This window comes from Geotrypetes seraphini, chromosome 10 (assembly GCF_902459505.1).
Source record: "Geotrypetes seraphini chromosome 10, aGeoSer1.1, whole genome shotgun sequence".
Taxonomy (NCBI): domain Eukaryota; kingdom Metazoa; phylum Chordata; class Amphibia; order Gymnophiona; family Dermophiidae; genus Geotrypetes; species Geotrypetes seraphini.
The window spans coordinates 55,892,856-55,909,539 of record NC_047093.1 but is presented as its reverse complement, the minus strand read 5'-3'; the positions used below and the strand labels follow the sequence as shown (position 1 = coordinate 55,909,539).

The window sequence follows — 16,684 nt, the reverse complement described above, 5'->3', positions numbered from 1 at the left end:
AAAGTCCTTCATCATTGATTCCACACCTTTGATCACCTTTTAACAGAAAAATTGTTTGCAAAGTGCAGGAAGCATACTTGATCTCTGTTCGGGTCTTTTTTTTTTTTTTTTTTACTAACATGCATTAATACATTTTAATGCAGGATTTTACCAAGCAGTAACTGCAAATTTTACATGGCACTATTTGAGAGCTTTTCTAATATTACCTTTACTGAGCAGTAACTGCAGAGTTAACATAGGAAAACTTACCATCTTCTGTTTAGGAGGCTGTCCAATGCCTCCACAATCACTCGGCCCGTGCCAGAACTCCTCAGACAAAAATTCTGAAAAAAAAACCCAAGTGCAGTAACAGCTAAACTACCACAAAATGCTTTAACTTATTTGTGCAGTAGCCTGTTATTATATGTTAACTACAAGTTAAGGGCTTAAAACACCCTTTAGAAAAGGGCTCCTATGTGTTTAATGAATATTTTACAAGGAGAGAAAATCCTCAGAGAAAATTAATTTTCTCCAAGGACAGGCAGAATGAAATTACCACACTGATGAGTAATGTCATTCAATGGAGCCCTGCATGGCAACTGCTCTCCAGTAGTTACAAGAAGCCTTTGAGAGTGGTGCACTATAAACAAGGTCTGTTCTAAAGGTTCCAGGACAGTTTGAATTGCACACCAATGGGAAGTTCTTTTGAGGCGCACTAGGTGGTGTTGAGTAGCTTGAAACCTAACGAGTAACCTCCTTTTTTTCCATTTGTTGGTATCTGTTTTCATCTCTGAGCTACAGCAATTTTTGTGAAAGTGTGTTTTTGTGATCGGCTGTTTTTCATCATGTGTGACCTCAATGAGCAACGCTACAGCATGAAATCCTGTTTTAAATTGGGTAAGACCGCTACAGAAACTTATGAAATGTTGAAAGTGGCTTATGGGTAACATGTCATGAGTTGTGGAAAGTGTTTTGAATGGTATTCACTTTTTATCCTAGGACAAGCAGGCAGCATATTCACACGTATGGATGATGTCATCCACGGAGCCCGGTACAGACAGTATGAAAGTGAACTGTCACTAAGTTTTTTTTAAAACTTTGCAACTGCCTGCAACACGCATGCGCGAATGTCTTCCTGCCCAACGTATGTTCACGGTACATCAATTCTTCATTCTCCGCAGAGTGAAGAAGTGCATTTTTTCTGGACTTCGTCCAAAATCAGCATGGCTATGGCCCGAATTGTTTTAATTTTGGTTTTTCAAACATGGATTTCTTTCTTTAGTTTATACTTAGTTAAAAAAAAAAAAAGAAGAAAAGAATAGTTGTTAACGTGTTTATTTTTTCTTCATCCTTCCTCTGGGCTTTTGCCTGAGGTGAGGTATTCTTTTTGCGTCAGATTTTTCCCTTAGTTTCTTAGAAACTTTTTCCCCACGCGATTGTAATTATTGAGTCTAATTTGGCTGACAGAATTTATCCGTCAATGTCAAAACCTTTGACGGGGTTCAAAAAGTGCTCCCAGTGTCAGTGCCCTATTTCTTTAACTGACCCGCATAGCTGGTGCTTACAGTATTTAGGCCCTGAACATCGGGTGGATTCCTGTATGCGCTGTTCTACACTGCAGAAGTGTTCACTTAAAGCGTCATCTTTTGGGTCATCGATGGATACTGGCAAGCGTCTCAATATACCGGTAGCAGAACCATGTCTCTTACAGACGCACATAATTGGTGCCAGCAGTCTCTGAAGCCTGACCATAATTATTCTTCTTGTAACTCTGTTCATGTCGAGAAGGAGTATTAGAAGTCATGAAAAGCAGAGAAGTCTGGTCTTTCGACTTCAGCATCAGACAATGAAGACACATCATTAAAGTGATCCTCACCTGCCTCAACATCAAGTGCTATCACTTAAACCTCTTGTTGAAGGCCCCCCCACCACCACCACAACACACACACACAGTTGCATTTGATCTCAACATTGTTCTCACCCAACTGATGAAAGCTCCCTTTGAGCCACTTGACACCTGTCATCTGAAGTATCTGACCTGGAAGTTCCTGTTTTTGGTGGCAGTCACTTCAGACTGCAAAGAAAGTGGGCTCCAGGTCCTAGCAGCTGATGCACCTTAAACTAAATTTCACCACAAAAGAGTAATTCTTCCTAAGCATCTAAAGTTCCTTCCTAAAGTAGTGTTGGAGTTCCATCATAACCAGTCAGTTCTGCCAACATTTTTACCAAGGCCCTCCTCTTGGAGTTGTATTCTTTCATAAGGACATATGAATAATCATACTGGGCCAGATCAATGGTCCATCTAGCCCAGTATCTTGTTTCCAACAGTGGCCAATCCAGGTCACAAGTACCTGGTAGAAACCCAAATAGTAACAACATTCCATGCTACCGATCCCAGGGCAAGCAGTGGTTTCTGCCATGTCTGTCTCAATAGTAACTATAGTATTAGGCATGGTCCTATGAGATAGCAGTAGGTGGGAAGGCACACGCTTGTGCAATGCACCACTCGTCAAAGGCTTCTTGAAGTTGATAAAGAGTAGCTTCTGTATAGGGTTCCATTAGAAGATATCACTCATCATTGTGGATATTCATCCTGCTGCTGTCCTCAGAGAATACATACTACTGATGAATAACTTTGTTTTCTTTCTAACTGGAGCCCATTGAGATTACATCTCTCCCTCTGTATTCGCTGTGATAGGGGATTAACAGAACCGTAAATACAGAAAAACCGCAAATAACTTTTTCATATGTTATTTGCTGTTTTCTATTAAAACCATTGTGAATATGGGAAGCAGATGGAGGAGGGGCCAAGATGGCGGCATCGACCAGACGCTGAGATCATGCTCTCTCTGCTTTGGGAGAATTACTCGCAAGGAAAAATGCCCCATAAGAGGAAAGGGAGCATTAAGACGCCAGCTTCCTCGACGCCAATGCTCCTACCCCATCAGCAGACGATTGAGCAATTGATACCTGGTATCTGCATCCAGCGGGGCGAAATTCTGGCAGTGGGAGAGAGTAGAGAAGGCTCCAGCCCACACGGAAACGAGATCTCACTCTCGCCCCCCTTCACCGAACCACCTCCCTGTCCGGCTGACTTTTCTGCTTTGGCAGTAGGAACAGAAAGTGCTGCCGAAGTTGCATACGGAGTTCTTAGAGGGGAAGCGCCCAGAGCAGATGAGCATCTGCCGATGGCGACCAGCGTTGGGGAGTTTATTCCCTCCAGGGAGGTGACACTAACAGCGATTTGGGGACTGTTACAGAAAATGGACTCTGAGGCAACGAAGACTTCTACAAAGGTACAAATGTTGGCTAGTAAGATGGACGAATTAACCAAGGCACTGGAACAGTCAAATACTGAAGCTAAAAATATTTTCACGGAAGTAAAATCAGAAGTGAAATCCCTTGTGGACTTTAAAAATGCTGCAATTAAAGATTCAGCGACTTTACACCGTAAACTTGATAATATAGAAAACTTTAATAGAAGGCTGAATGTTAGGATTTTGAATTTCCCCAAAGTACCTGGGATATTAGCCTATGATATGTTTAAGAAATATTTAGTAGAAATTTTAAAGTATTCCACGGACAATATTCCTCCTTTAAACAAAGTCTATTATTTACCTTCTTCACCAAAAAACCGGGAAGCAATGGGGGTTGGAGAACAGACTCCACAATTGGACTTAAATAATATTTCAGCCATATTAGAGGAATCTATTACAGATATGACTCAGAGAATGACACTTCTGGCTTCATTTATTTTCCAACAGGACATTGACTCTTTTATGAAACTTTACTTTCGTGTTTCTAGAGAATTGTTCTATGGTAAAAAGATATGGGTGTTCCTGGATGTAACTAAGGCTACCCAGGAAAAGAGGAAACTTTTCTTAGCAATGCGACAAGATACCAGGGCTTTGGGTGCGTCCTTTTTGCTCGCATATCCCTGTAAATGCATTGTGAAATATGCTCAAGTTAAGTATGTCTTCTTTCAATCAGAGCAGTTAAGATCTTTTTTGGAACTGAAGAAAATCGCTGCTGGTGTTTAGGTGATTAATGGAATTTAGAATGCAGAGTGTTATGTTAGGCCTTTCATGGTACTTTTGATTCTTTGTTATGATTGATTAGCTTCTCACTTGCTTAACCCCTCCTTCATAGCTTTTTGTGGTCTAAGAAAGCATACCCGTATTTCTTTTTCTTTTATTATTGTAAAATGTGATTTTGAACTTTTGAACATTTGAACAATTATTCCTGCTGTATTTTCCTAAGCAAGATGTATTTTCTTGTAAAGATATAAAATTAATAAATAATAAATACAAAAAAAACCAAAAACAAACCATTGTGAATATGGTGAAACCGTGAATAACATAGTGGGAGATCTGGCCTGTTTCTGAAGGAGAGGCAAAATACGGTGAAAAAATCAGCAATTTTTCTCTATAAACGCTTGGAATCAGCGATTTCTCAATGCAAGCTGATGTAATTTGGCGGGAGGAGCCAGCAAACTACAAAACCGTGAATAATCGAAACCGCGAATATGGAGGGAGCGTACTATATTCGGGATATCTTTAGAATGTATTTATGGTATTGGCAACTATAGGGCAGCCAGAAGTGGTGCCAGCATCAAAATGAGCTTAATTGGAGGTGCTAGTTTATTGTGGGGTGTGAGGGAGTCTATAGGACACTACCACTCCCACTGCTGGATACTCCCTCATAATGCCAGAGCCACCTTATTATAGGTAGTTCCTCCTTAGTGGGGAGTGACATAGGATGAAGTCAGGGAGGCAGGAACCAGGAAGTATAAGGCCAGACCAGAACAAGCTAGAGAGGCCCAGGGGAAAGAAGGAAGAAGAGGTGATTCCCATATGCATCTTGACTATAACCCTTAGATACTCTGCTTGGCTGAGGTAAGCCAATATTCCTTTTGTTGCTGAACACCTGTAAGTTGCTCCAAGGCAGTGTATTGCAAACATTTTGAAGCCATGGCACAGTAAACTCGGGGCCATGGCTGGAGGGCATTCGGACATTTGCTGACATTGACCTGATGACATCATGCATACTGTATGTGTGATGTCATCACATCGATGTCCACGCATGCGCAGAAGTCTTCCAGACGGGGCCCTGAGCTTGCTAACCCTGGGATGAGAAGTGCAGAGAGGAGGAGAGGTGCTGACTGCCTACAGGATGCACCTCTCGCTGTGAGAGGGATGTCCTGTCGGTAGTCAGCTGGTGCCGTTGCCTCTCCTCCTCATCAGCATCATGTCATGATACAGTGCTCTAAGGTCTGGCTGGGGCCTGACCCTGTTGCCTGACTGAGAAAAGCTGTGTAAAGTCTGTGTTTGTGACTTGGCAGTCACAAACCACAACAAAACAATGTGGAACCAATCCCTGGACTCCTAAGAGTTAAAATGGTGATATTGATTAATGCAAAAATTAAAATACAATAATCGCAGTGTAATAAAAGCCAACATATTGCTTCAAAATATAAAGTCACTTGCTGTACACAGATAACAGATTCAAATTCTGATTTTTGGTTGGCAGATTGTGGGGTTCCAAAGGGATCACCAAATTTTCCCTTACTTTTCAACTTGCACAAGTGAACTCTTTGGGGGAATGGCTGACTAGTTTAGAAATGTTTATGCCATTTGATATTGTTATGTTCTATTTTACTTGGGTGTGCTCTGGGATCAGTCTTCATCCTTGTTATATACTTTTGTTATAGACTGCTTTGTTGAAATGTTGGAACACTTCTGAGTTTTAATAAACACTTCTATAAATACCGTAAATAAAAGATACTATCTTGTGTTTTATCATTTGCTGATAATAGTGCGTAATATTTGGAAAAATGGACACTATGGGGCTGATTTTGTATAGGATGCTGGTCTCGGTGGCCGCCTAAGAAGCGGCTGAGAATCACACATCGGTATTCTATACAGAATCATGTCTGTCTTAAAGAACAGATGCCTTACCCATCCCCGATTCTCTTACCAGCATCCATGTCATCAGCGCCAGTTAAAGAATCGTGCCTGCCTGATCACAAAGATAGGCTGCTTTTTGCCAAGGGATCCCTTATCATTAGCTAATAGCGGGAAGTGAATCCCCGATCAGCTGAGCTGGCAGGACTCCCTGAAAAGTTTAATGCAAGTCATGTCATTGATTATGCATAATAATGAGCTGCTTTGCTTGTATTTACATATGATGTATTTCATTTTTTACATGCATTGGGTCAGATTTTCACACATTTGGTGAAATGACATGTTAAATGGACTTAATGCATATTACAGGTTTTTAATATGAATGACTTTCTCTTTAAAGTGCACTTTATCATAACACTAGTCTTATAGCCCGTTACATTAACGGGTGCTAGAATATATGTGTGTGTGTGTTTCTTTATTTCTTTTTCTCTCTCTCTCTCCTTAGCTGCTTTCTTTCTTTCTGTCTTTCTTTTTCCTTGGCTGTCCATCATCACCCCTTGCCTGCTCCCCCTGTCCATTCTCCCTTCCTTTTACCTCCCCTGTGTCCACCACCACCACCCCTTCACAGCTCTCCTTATGCAGCAGCAGCCCTTCTCCCTTTGTTTTACCTCCCCCCTGTCCAGCAGCACCTTCCTTCTCCCCCTGTCCAACATTAGGCCTCCGTTCCTTTTTCTTCACACACCCCCTTGTCCATCAGCACCTCTTTCCTTCTCCCCCTGTCCAGCAGTAGTCGTCCCTTCCTTTTTCTCCCCCCCTCCTCCTTCTTATCCCTATGATATACTTACCTTGCTCTGCCCCTTATCAGAGGCTCCCGACAGCCGCCCAGTTGCACCCATTGGAAAAGTTCCCTCTGCGGCATCCCACACCCCTCCTGATGCGACTCCCGCTGTCTTTCTTTCTGTCTCTGTCCCTGTCCCCCTTTGTCTGTTTGTCTTTCTGTATATCTACCTGCCCCTGTGTCTTTCTTCTTTTCTTTCTGTCTCCCTTCCTCCCTCTGTCTGTCTGTGCGAAGCAGCATTCCCTCCCCCTACATTTCCCTCCCCCCACACCAGTTCCCTGTGCACCTGCCCCTGTGTCTTTCTTCTTGTCTTTCTGTCTCCCTTCCTTCCTCTGTCTGTCTGTCCAAAGCAGCATTCCCTCCCCCTCCATTTCCCTCCCCCCACACCAGTTCCCTGTGCACCTGCCCCTGTGTCTTTCTTCTTGTCTTTCTGTCTCCCTTCCTCCCTCTGTCTGTCTGTCCAAAGCAGCATTCCCTCCCCCTCCATTTCCCTCCCCCCACACCAGTTCCCTGTGCACCTGCCCCTGTGTCTTTCTTCTTGTCTTTCTGTCTCCCTTCCTCCCTCTGTCTGTCTGTGCAAAGCAGCATTCGCTCCCCCTTCCATTTCCCTCCCCCACACCAGTTTCCTGTGCAGCAGCATTAGCGTTTCCTCTACCCCCTTTCCCTTCCCACAGTCGCGATTACAAACGCGGGCCCGAGTCCTTTGCCGCCCCCCACTTCCCGCGGGCCCGACTACACATGGCAATTCAAGCAGCGTGTGCAGCAGTCTTCACACGCTGCTTCAGGTCCTTCTACTGCCCTGATTTACTCTGGCACGTCCGGAGCAAATCAGGGCAGTAGAAGGGCCCGAAGCAGCGTGTGAAGACTGCTGCACATGCTGCTTGAATCGCTAGTCGGTCCCGCGGTAAGGGAAGAGGGGGGGGGGCGGCAAATGACTCGGGTCCCAGGCCCCGGGCAGCGGAAAGTCGCTGGGCTCCTCGCTGGGTGCGCTGAGTGGCCGCGATCCTTCTCCTCCTGGACCCACCCCCTCCCGGAGGAACGGAGATCGAGTTGCCGCCATTTTGAAGATCGTTCTGCCCTGCTCCTTGCCTTAGTATATTTTTAAGTTGAAAGACATGGTGGCGGCGGCTCCTCTCAAGATCCCCGACTGCATTGGACTTCCGACGCAGGTGGGGATCCTGAGAGGAGCCGCTGCCTCGTCTTTCAACTTAAAAATATAGTAAGGCAAGGAGCAGGGCAGACCGAAGAACAGCAGGGTCGGATCGTGAAAGGAGCCACTGTTACATGGAACCATTGCGGCGGCAGCGACGGCAAAGTTACTTTAAGGGGAGGTAGGAAGCAGGTTTTTATTGAAGAAGCACAAACAGAGAACGGCGGCGGCGAAGGAAGAGAGGGAGAGAGTACTGTAGGGGCATGCGGTTCCTAGGGAGAGGTCACCACACATGCGCACTTCCTATGTGTCGCTACAGCTCACGGAAAACCGGCACACTCATAGGAAGTGCGCATGCGTGGCCTAGCGTTTTATTATATTAGATAGCTTAATAAATAGATCGTGATGTCTTAATAAAAGAACACCCCCGGCAATATGGGATCGAGCAGGAGTCTGAATGAGACCATACCTGGACAGAGGCCAAAGCCACAAGTGAGGAGAAATGTAAAAAGTAAACTCTGCAGGGCAGAAGACAACTCAGACCATGTCACTTGCTAAGCTGTACAGTTCAATACCGGAAGTTCTTTGCTGTTTTGCTGTTTCTTCAAGTAAATGGCAAATTTGCAACATACAAATTCTTTTTCTCTTTGCCTTTTTGAGTGATGCATGTTCTTATCTTCTTTTGTGTTCTCAGTCGGTTGTGGACAAAAACTAAAGGAAGCTGTTGCAGACAATACAAAGCTTGGAGAGCTCATCAGACCTTACATTGAGAACGAGCAGCAAGGTAGGGCAGGAGACAAAATACATGGAGTAAAATCCCTAACCTAATGATAAAATTCTGCAGCATTTCCAGTGTAACTTATTTTCTTGTAACAGCCCTTGCTCCCAAGTCAGCTGTTGCTGTACAGTGCCAACACAACTCAGTCTTGTCACATAAACCTTTACTATTCCACTGCTGAGGCCTCAGCCCTTCACTCGTTGCTCTGCCAAGATACCTCACTTTTGTTGTGCTAAACAACCTGTAATTCTAGTACTAATACCCCTAACATATGGCTCTGCTAATGCCCCTTCCTTCTGTTCCATTCCTGGGTGCCTAGTAACTAGTAAGTCCTGGGTACATATTAAAGAATAAATATTAATTCATTTTCAATGGAAACCACTTAAAGCATGACCTTCCTCCCTTTAATTCTTAACGTGCTGTTATTATTAGCAGCATTTAGAAGTATTAGTATGAGATATTAGTATTTCCATATCAGTGTTCTTCACTTTAAATATGGCTTCCTGATCCTTTCCCTCTTTTTTTTTTTTTTTTTTCTTTTCTTATGTGCTACTCACCTTCATAACAGCTATTTTGTTTACTATCTGTGTCATGTAGCTCTCAGCGAATTTGAGCTACCGTATTTTCACGCATATAACGCGCGCGTTATACGCGTTTTTACCTACCGCGCATACCCCTCGCGCGTTATATGCGTGAGCGCGGTATACAAAAGTTTTAAAACATAGTTCCCACCCCGCCCGACGCCCGATTCACCCTCCCAGCAGGACCACTCGCACCCCCACCCCGAACGACCACTCGCACGCGCTCCCACCCGCACCCGCATCCACGATCGGAGCAAGAGGGAGCCCAAGCCCTCTTGCCCGGCCGACTCCCCGACGTCCGATACATCCCCCCCCCCCGGCAGGACCACTCGCACCCCCACCCCGAACGACCGCTCGCACGCGCTCCCACCCGCACCCGCATCCACGATCGGAGCAAGAGGGAGCCCAAGCCCTCTTGCCCGGCCGACTCCCCGACGTCCGATACATCCCCCCCCCCGGCAGGACCACTCGCACCCCCACCCCGAACGACCGCTCGCACGCGCTCCCACCCGCACCCGCATCCACGATCGGAGCAAGAGGGAGCCCAAGCCCTCTTGCCCGGCCGACTCCCCGACGTCCGATACATCCCCCCCCCCGGCAGGACCACTCGCACCCCCACCCCGAAGGACCGCCGACTTCCCGACAATATCGGGCCAGAAGGGAGCCCAAACCCTCCTGGCCACGGCGACCCCCTAACCCCACCCCGCACTACATTACGGGCAGGAGGGATCCCAGGCCCTCCTGCCCTCGACGCAAACCCCCCTCCCCCCCCAACGACCGTCCCCCCCCCAAGAACCTCCGACCGCCCCCCAGCCGACCCGCGATCCCCCTGGCGACCCCCACGACCCCCCCACCCCCCTTCCCCGTACCTTTGGTAGTTGGCCGGACAGACGGGAGCCAAACCCGCCTGTCCGGCAGGCAGCCAACGAAGGAATGAGGCCGGATTGGCCCATCCATCCTAAAGCTCCGCCTACTGGTGGGGCCTAAGGCGCGTGGGCCAATCAGAATAGGCCCTGGAGCCTTAGGTCCCACCTGGGGGCGCGGCCTGAGGCACATGGGCCCAACCCGACCATGTGCCTCAGGCCGCGCCCCCAGGTGGGACCTAAGGCTCCAGGGCCTATTCTGATTGGCCCACGCGCCTTAGGCCCCACCAGTAGGCGGAGCTTTAGGATGGATGGGCCAATCCGGCCTCATTCCTTCGTTGGCTGCCTGCCGGACAGGCGGGTTTGGCTCCCGTCTGTCCGGCCAACTACCAAAGGTACGGGGAAGGGGGGTGGGGGGGTCGTGGGGGTCGCCAGGGGGGTCGCGGGTCGGCTGGGGGGGCGGTCGGAGGTTCTTGGGGGGGGGCGGTCGTTGGGGGGGAGGGGGGTTTGCGTCGAGGGCAGGAGGGCCTGGGATCCCTCCTGCCCGTAATGTAGTGCGGGGTGGGGTTAGGGGGTCGCCGTGGCCAGGAGGGTTTGGGCTCCCTTCTGGCCCAACTACCAAAGGTACGGGGAAGGGGGGTGGGGGGGTCGTGGGGGTCGCCAGGGGGGTCGCGGGTCGGCTGGGGGGGCGGTCGGAGGTTCTTGGGGGGGGGCGGTCGTTGGGGGGGAGGGGGGTTTGCGTCGAGGGCAGGAGGGCCTGGGATCCCTCCTGCCCGTAATGTAGTGCGGGGTGGGGTTAGGGGGTCGCCGTGGCCAGGAGGGTTTGGGCTCCCTTCTGGCCCAACTACCAAAGGTACGGGGAAGGGGGGTGGGGGGGTCGTGGGGGTCGCCAGGGTGGTCGCGGGTCGGCTGGGGGGGCGGTCGTTGGGGGGAGGGGGGTTTGCGTCGAGGGCAGGAGGGCCTGGGATCCCTCCTGCCCGTAATGTAGTGCGGGGTGGGGTTAGAGGGTCGCCGTGGCCAGGAGGATTTGGGCTCCCTCCTGGCCCGATATTGTTGGAGAATCGGCGGTCCTTCGGGGGGAGGGATGTATCGGACGTCGGGGGGGGGGGGCATCAGGCTTTCAGGATGGGGACAGACCTTCAAGGGGGGACAGTGCACGGAAGTCAGGGGGGGTGAACGGAGAGTCGGGACAGCGCACGGGAAAGTCAGGGCAGTGCACGGAAGTCAGGGGGGGGTGAACGGAGAGTCGGGACAGCGCACGGAAAGTCGGGGCAGTGCACGGAAGTCAGGGGGGGGTGAACGGAGAGTCGGGCAGCATGCGCGGTATAATCGTGAGCGCGTTATACCAAAGTTTTTGTGCTTATCATCGTGATTTCTGCGCGCTATACACGTGTGCGCGTTTTATACGGGTGCGTGTTATTTGCGTGAAAATACGGTATACTTGTATGCTGACCAAAATCCCACTGTGTTCTCACAATACTTAGAGAGCACCATGCCGTTTAAGTTTATTGCAAGCTATGTGGTGCTGGAAGGAAACAGAATAGGTGTTCAAAAGATAGCACCACAAACAAACCTTGCAGAGAAAGTATAGGGGAGATTAAAAACTGGAGGGGGTTGGAGGAAGGGAGTCAGCTTGAAGGGGATGGTAATGGAGAGAGGATGTGGAGGTTGACAGGGTGCTGCTACTTTGTCCAATGATGGTATTGGCTTTCATATTGAAGGTGTTTTTTTTCTTTTGACGCTCTGGCCTCCACTTGAAAAACAGTGATGATCTCTGCTTTGTGTGATAAACTCCTTTTACAGAGGTCATTCTATAAGGATTATTTTGGAATCTGGATATGCCTAATTTATTTTCTGGGGAAAAACATGCATCTGTTTGAGTTTTCCTTGTTCTGAGATGTGATTGTGGTGAATAAAAACTGCAAATTGTCTGAAATATGAGAGGGTGAGGTTTAATTGCTTGATATATTGCCTTTAGTGTTCAAAAGATAAGGAGTCAAGCAAAGCCACAGTATTGGGCTCTCCATCTAACACTTAGGTATCACTGGAAGATTCCCAGCAGCCGAGCTATACTTTCCATGATATCTATGAAAAAGCCTTTTTAAAGTAACTACACATTCTGTTAGGTCCCTTCCGGATTCCATATGCTAGATGTTCATTCCCAACCCGCAATCCGGGAGTTGCAGAAATCCAACATGTTTCTGAGCACATGCTCTTCCCCCTTGGACTGAGAGCTAGAAATGTATCTAGTTACAATTTTTGCAAGCAATCCGTGCTGAAGTCTTTTTCTGTTACTCTGCTTTTTTTTCTTGTTTTTTCGCTTGAAGTTTGTTTCTCGGTGGCTTCAGTGCCTTGAGACCCCTTCTCAGTGGTCCCCTCTTGGAAGTAAGGACGCAGAAACTATGGTGGATCTGTGGAGCCAGCCTACTGTGTGCTACCCTTACTAAACTCGGGGTCCTTCCCCTGGGAGTTTGCTAGCCCACTGACCTTGTCACAGGTTTTTTGTTTGTTTGGTTGTTTTTTTTAATTCTTTATTCATTTTTTCATCTTACAAGTACACAATATTACATCATTTAAAACTTTTACACATCACTTGAATTTCTTTCTATTGTCATCGTAAATACATAAATTTATTCCCTCCCCATCCACCCTTCCTTCAAATATTTCAATCAAAAATATCATATAAATATTGTATTCTTATCTGATTAACCTTTAAATAGAACTTTATACCGACCCCCGACCCCCCTATACATAAATATACTGTCAGTGGAAAATGATGTCTAATCATTACAATAATTTGCCAATGGCCCACAGATCTTTTTAAAATTATTATAATTTCCTTTCTGCAAAGCAATTATTTTTTCCATTTTGTAAATGTGGCACAACGAATTTCACCAGAATGTATAGCTAAGATTATTGTAATTTTTCCAATTACTGGTGATATGTTGCATGGCAACTCCTGTCATAATCAATAGAAGTTTGTTATTGCTTGATGAAATTTGACTTTTTGTTCTCATTGACATACTGAACAGAATTGTATCATATGATAATGCTACATGGTTTTATAATAAACAATTTATTTGAGACCAAATTGATTTCCAAAAGGCCATGATACAGGGACAATAAAATATTAAATGATCTAGGGTCCCTGCTTCCAGATTGCAATGCCAGCATCTATTAGACTTAGTGCTATCTAACTTTTGTAATCGAACTGGGGTCATAGGTTTTTAGTTCAGGCTGTATGCATCTGGAATGAAACCCACCCAGGTTTCAAGGTGCAGGCTGCCTTTCCCGCCCCCGACCACGTGGTGAGGATCCGTGGGAGCGGAGGTCATAGTCGGTGTCTAGCCAACTGGCAATCCAAAGATCTTCAACTCTGGTCATTTGGAGAAGTTTCTGAGGCAGAAAATTCTTTCCTTCCATTCAGCTGTTGTTAAAATTGCTGTCAGCCAAGGCACTGCAGAACTGAGAGTAAATCTCCATTATTTCCTTTGGGAACATAAGAATAGCCTTACTAGGTCAGATCAATGGTCAATGAAGCCCAGTAGTCCGTTCTCACGGTGGCCAATCCAGTTCACTAGTTTGTGGCCAAAATCCAAAGAGACGCAACATTCTATGCTTCCGATCCAGGGCAAGCCGTGTCTTTCTCAATAACAGACTATGGACTTTTCCTCTAGGAAATTTTCCAAACCTTTCTTAAAACCAGCTATGCTATCCACTCATACATCAACCTCTGGCAACGCATTCCAGAGCTTAACTATTCACTGAGTGAAAAAATATTTTTTCCTATTGGTTTTAAAAGTATTTCTCTGTAACTTCAAGTGTCCCCTAGTCTTTGTAATTTTTGACGGAGTGAAAAATCGATCCACTTGTACCCGTTCTACTCCACTCAGGATTTTGTAGATTTCAATCATATCTCCCATTAGCTGTCTCTTTTCCAAGTTGAAGAGCCGTAACCTTTTTAGTCTTTCCTCGTACGAGAGGAGTTCCATTCCCTTTATCATCTTGACCGCTCTTCTCTGAACCTTTTCTATTGCCGCTATATCTTTCTTGAGATAAGGAGACCAGAATTGATCACAGTACTCCAGGTGAGGTCGCACCATGGAGCAATACAGAGGCATTATAATATTCTTAGTCTTGTTAACCATCCCTTTTTTAATAATTCCCAGCATCCTGTTTCCTTTCCTGGTTGCTGCCACATTGGGTGGAAAGTTTCATTGTATTGTCTACAATGACACCTAGATCCTTTTCTAGGGTGCTAACTCCTAAGGTTAACTCTAGCAGCTGAAAACTGTGATTTGGGGATGGCTCGCTGAATACTTTTAAAGTTGTTTTTCACAGTTTCTGAGGGTAGGGTTCAGGTCCCCAATATCCCCAGACCCCAAATCATTATTTTTTGTTTTTGCCGTTTTTGGTGCAAATTTGCTGGTAGTGGCCATCTTTAATCAATCATTGAGAGCTCCACGCTCTTTGGCTGGCACTACTTGCTCTACAGCCCCTTCTGGAAGGAAAAGCGGTGCGAGTATTCTCTTACAGCACTGCGGTGATGGCATACGTAAATCATCAAGGGGGCACAAGAAGTGCTTCCATGGACCAGGAGGCTCGCATGTTACTTTGCTGGGTGGAAGCACACCTTCTGTCCCTCTCAATGGCTCCTGTGGCCCGAGTCAACAACGTTCAGGCAGACTTTCATAGCTGACAGCTCCTGGACCCGAGAGAATGTTCCCTCTCACAGAAGGCATTCTATCTGATCATACAGTGCTGGGGTCAGCCCCAGATGGACTTGATGTCTTCAGCAGAGAACTCAAAGACCAGGCGCTTTTTCATTCGAAGCCTAGGGCTTGGACACCTTGGTTCAGCCCTGGCCAAGCTTATGTATGTGTTCTTTCCATGGCTTCTGGTCAGTCGGGTCATCTGCCAGATAGCAACCCATCCCAGCCTGGTGATTCTAGTAGCTCTGGACTGGCCTCGTCGCCCATGGTAGGCAGATCTTGTCTGTCTTCAGTGGGACGAGATACTCCGGCTCCATCTTTATTGACCTCTTCTCAGTCAGAGGCCGATGCCCATGGAGAACTCACCAGGCTTTGGTCTTACAGCATGGCTCTTGAGCGCTCAGCCTAGATGAAGCATGGTTATTCAGATGTAGTTATCTCGACTCTTTTCAGCTCAAAAACCCTCTACTATGACTTCTTCGTCCAAAGCCTGGAAGACTTTCCAACAATGATGTGCTAAGGATCAGGTGGAGCCTGAGAGGGCTCTCCTTTCAGTGGTCCTAGCCTTTTTTCAGGAGGGCCTAGAAAAAAGGTTTAGCAGTGGCCCCCATTAAAGTTTAGGTTGCAATCCTTTCATGTTTTTGAGCAAACAGAAGGGCTAGTTCGCTTCCTGCTCATCCAGATGGGCCAGGTGTATGAGAGGGGCACTTCATTTGCGACTTTTGTGTCTTCCTTTCCTTTTGTGGAATCTTACCATCATTCTAAAGGGCCTTGGAGAGACCCCATTTGAACCACTGAAGGATGCTTTCCTTCTGGATCTAACAATCAAGACTGTCTTTCTGGTTGCCATTGTCTCAGCATGGCGTAAATCAGAGCTTCAAGCTCTTTCGTGCAGAAACCCTTTCTCTGTATTATGGATGCAGGAGTTGTTCTCTGTACTGTACCTTCTTTTCTGCCGAAGGTGGTGTCAATCTTCCATGTCAACCAGGAGGTTAGTTTTCCTGCGTTTACTTCCACAGGTTCAGAGTGCAGAGATCAGATCTTACGCGAGTCTGATGTCCGGAGAGTTTTGCTCCACTATTTGGAGAAGATTAATGATTTCAGACTGTCTGATCACCTTTTTTATCCTGATTGCTGTGCCTCACCGTAGTCAGCCAGCGTCCAAGTCCTCAATCGCTCAATGGATTCAAATGGCCATTTCTGCGACTTCCATCGCCCACAGCAAGCAGCCGCTGAATTTGCTTAAAGCCCACTCAACTGAAAGTGTGGCTGCATCATGGGTGGAGTCTCATGTGATTCATCTTGATGAAATTTGCAGGGCAGCTACTTGGTCCTCTCTTCATACTTTTTTTTAAATTTCAATCCTGTTTATTCAATGTTTAAGAAAATGTAATCAGATACAACAATGCAACTTAGCAGATAAGTTGCCAGATACAGAAAAATAAGAGGGAGAATACATTGTCATCAAAATCTAACAAATTGAATAACTACCCACCGCTGCACCCAACCTTCCCCCCATCCTAGCTCCCCAAAACACCCCTCCCCAGGAATGTGAGGAAAAAATAACAATACTCAAACTATGGATGACCAAGGAAGACACAGCTGCATGCCTGTGGAGTCAAAGTATCCAAAAAGGGATGCCAAATAGTAAGCAACACTTGTCCCTGTCTGGTATCCCAATCAGACAAACACATGACTTCCATAGTTAAGAGGTGGAGCATACAAGAGCACCAATGTCCATAAGTAGGACTCTGGGGCCCTACCCAGTGAAAAAGAAGGGCTTTCAGGCCCGAAAGAATAGCTTGTCGAAGAAGGCCCTTAAGGCCTCTGGGTATTGGATGCTGAAGGTCAAACAGCCAAAACAAACTATAGCTATTACA

At 46.7% G+C, this 16,684-nt stretch overlaps 1 protein-coding gene across 7 annotated transcripts in view; it reads left to right on the top strand.

Moving 5' to 3' along the window:
* The window catches only part of AK8 (adenylate kinase 8), a 226,705-nt gene that overhangs the window by 79,868 nt on the left and 130,153 nt on the right, over positions 1–16,684 (top strand). For all 7 annotated transcript variants that reach the window (XM_033962214.1, XM_033962215.1, XM_033962212.1 and 4 more), the window contains one exon: positions 8,565–8,654. In XM_033962214.1, coding sequence (XP_033818105.1) covers positions 8,565–8,654 — 90 coding nt within the window. The remainder of the gene's footprint in view (positions 1–8,564; positions 8,655–16,684) is intronic.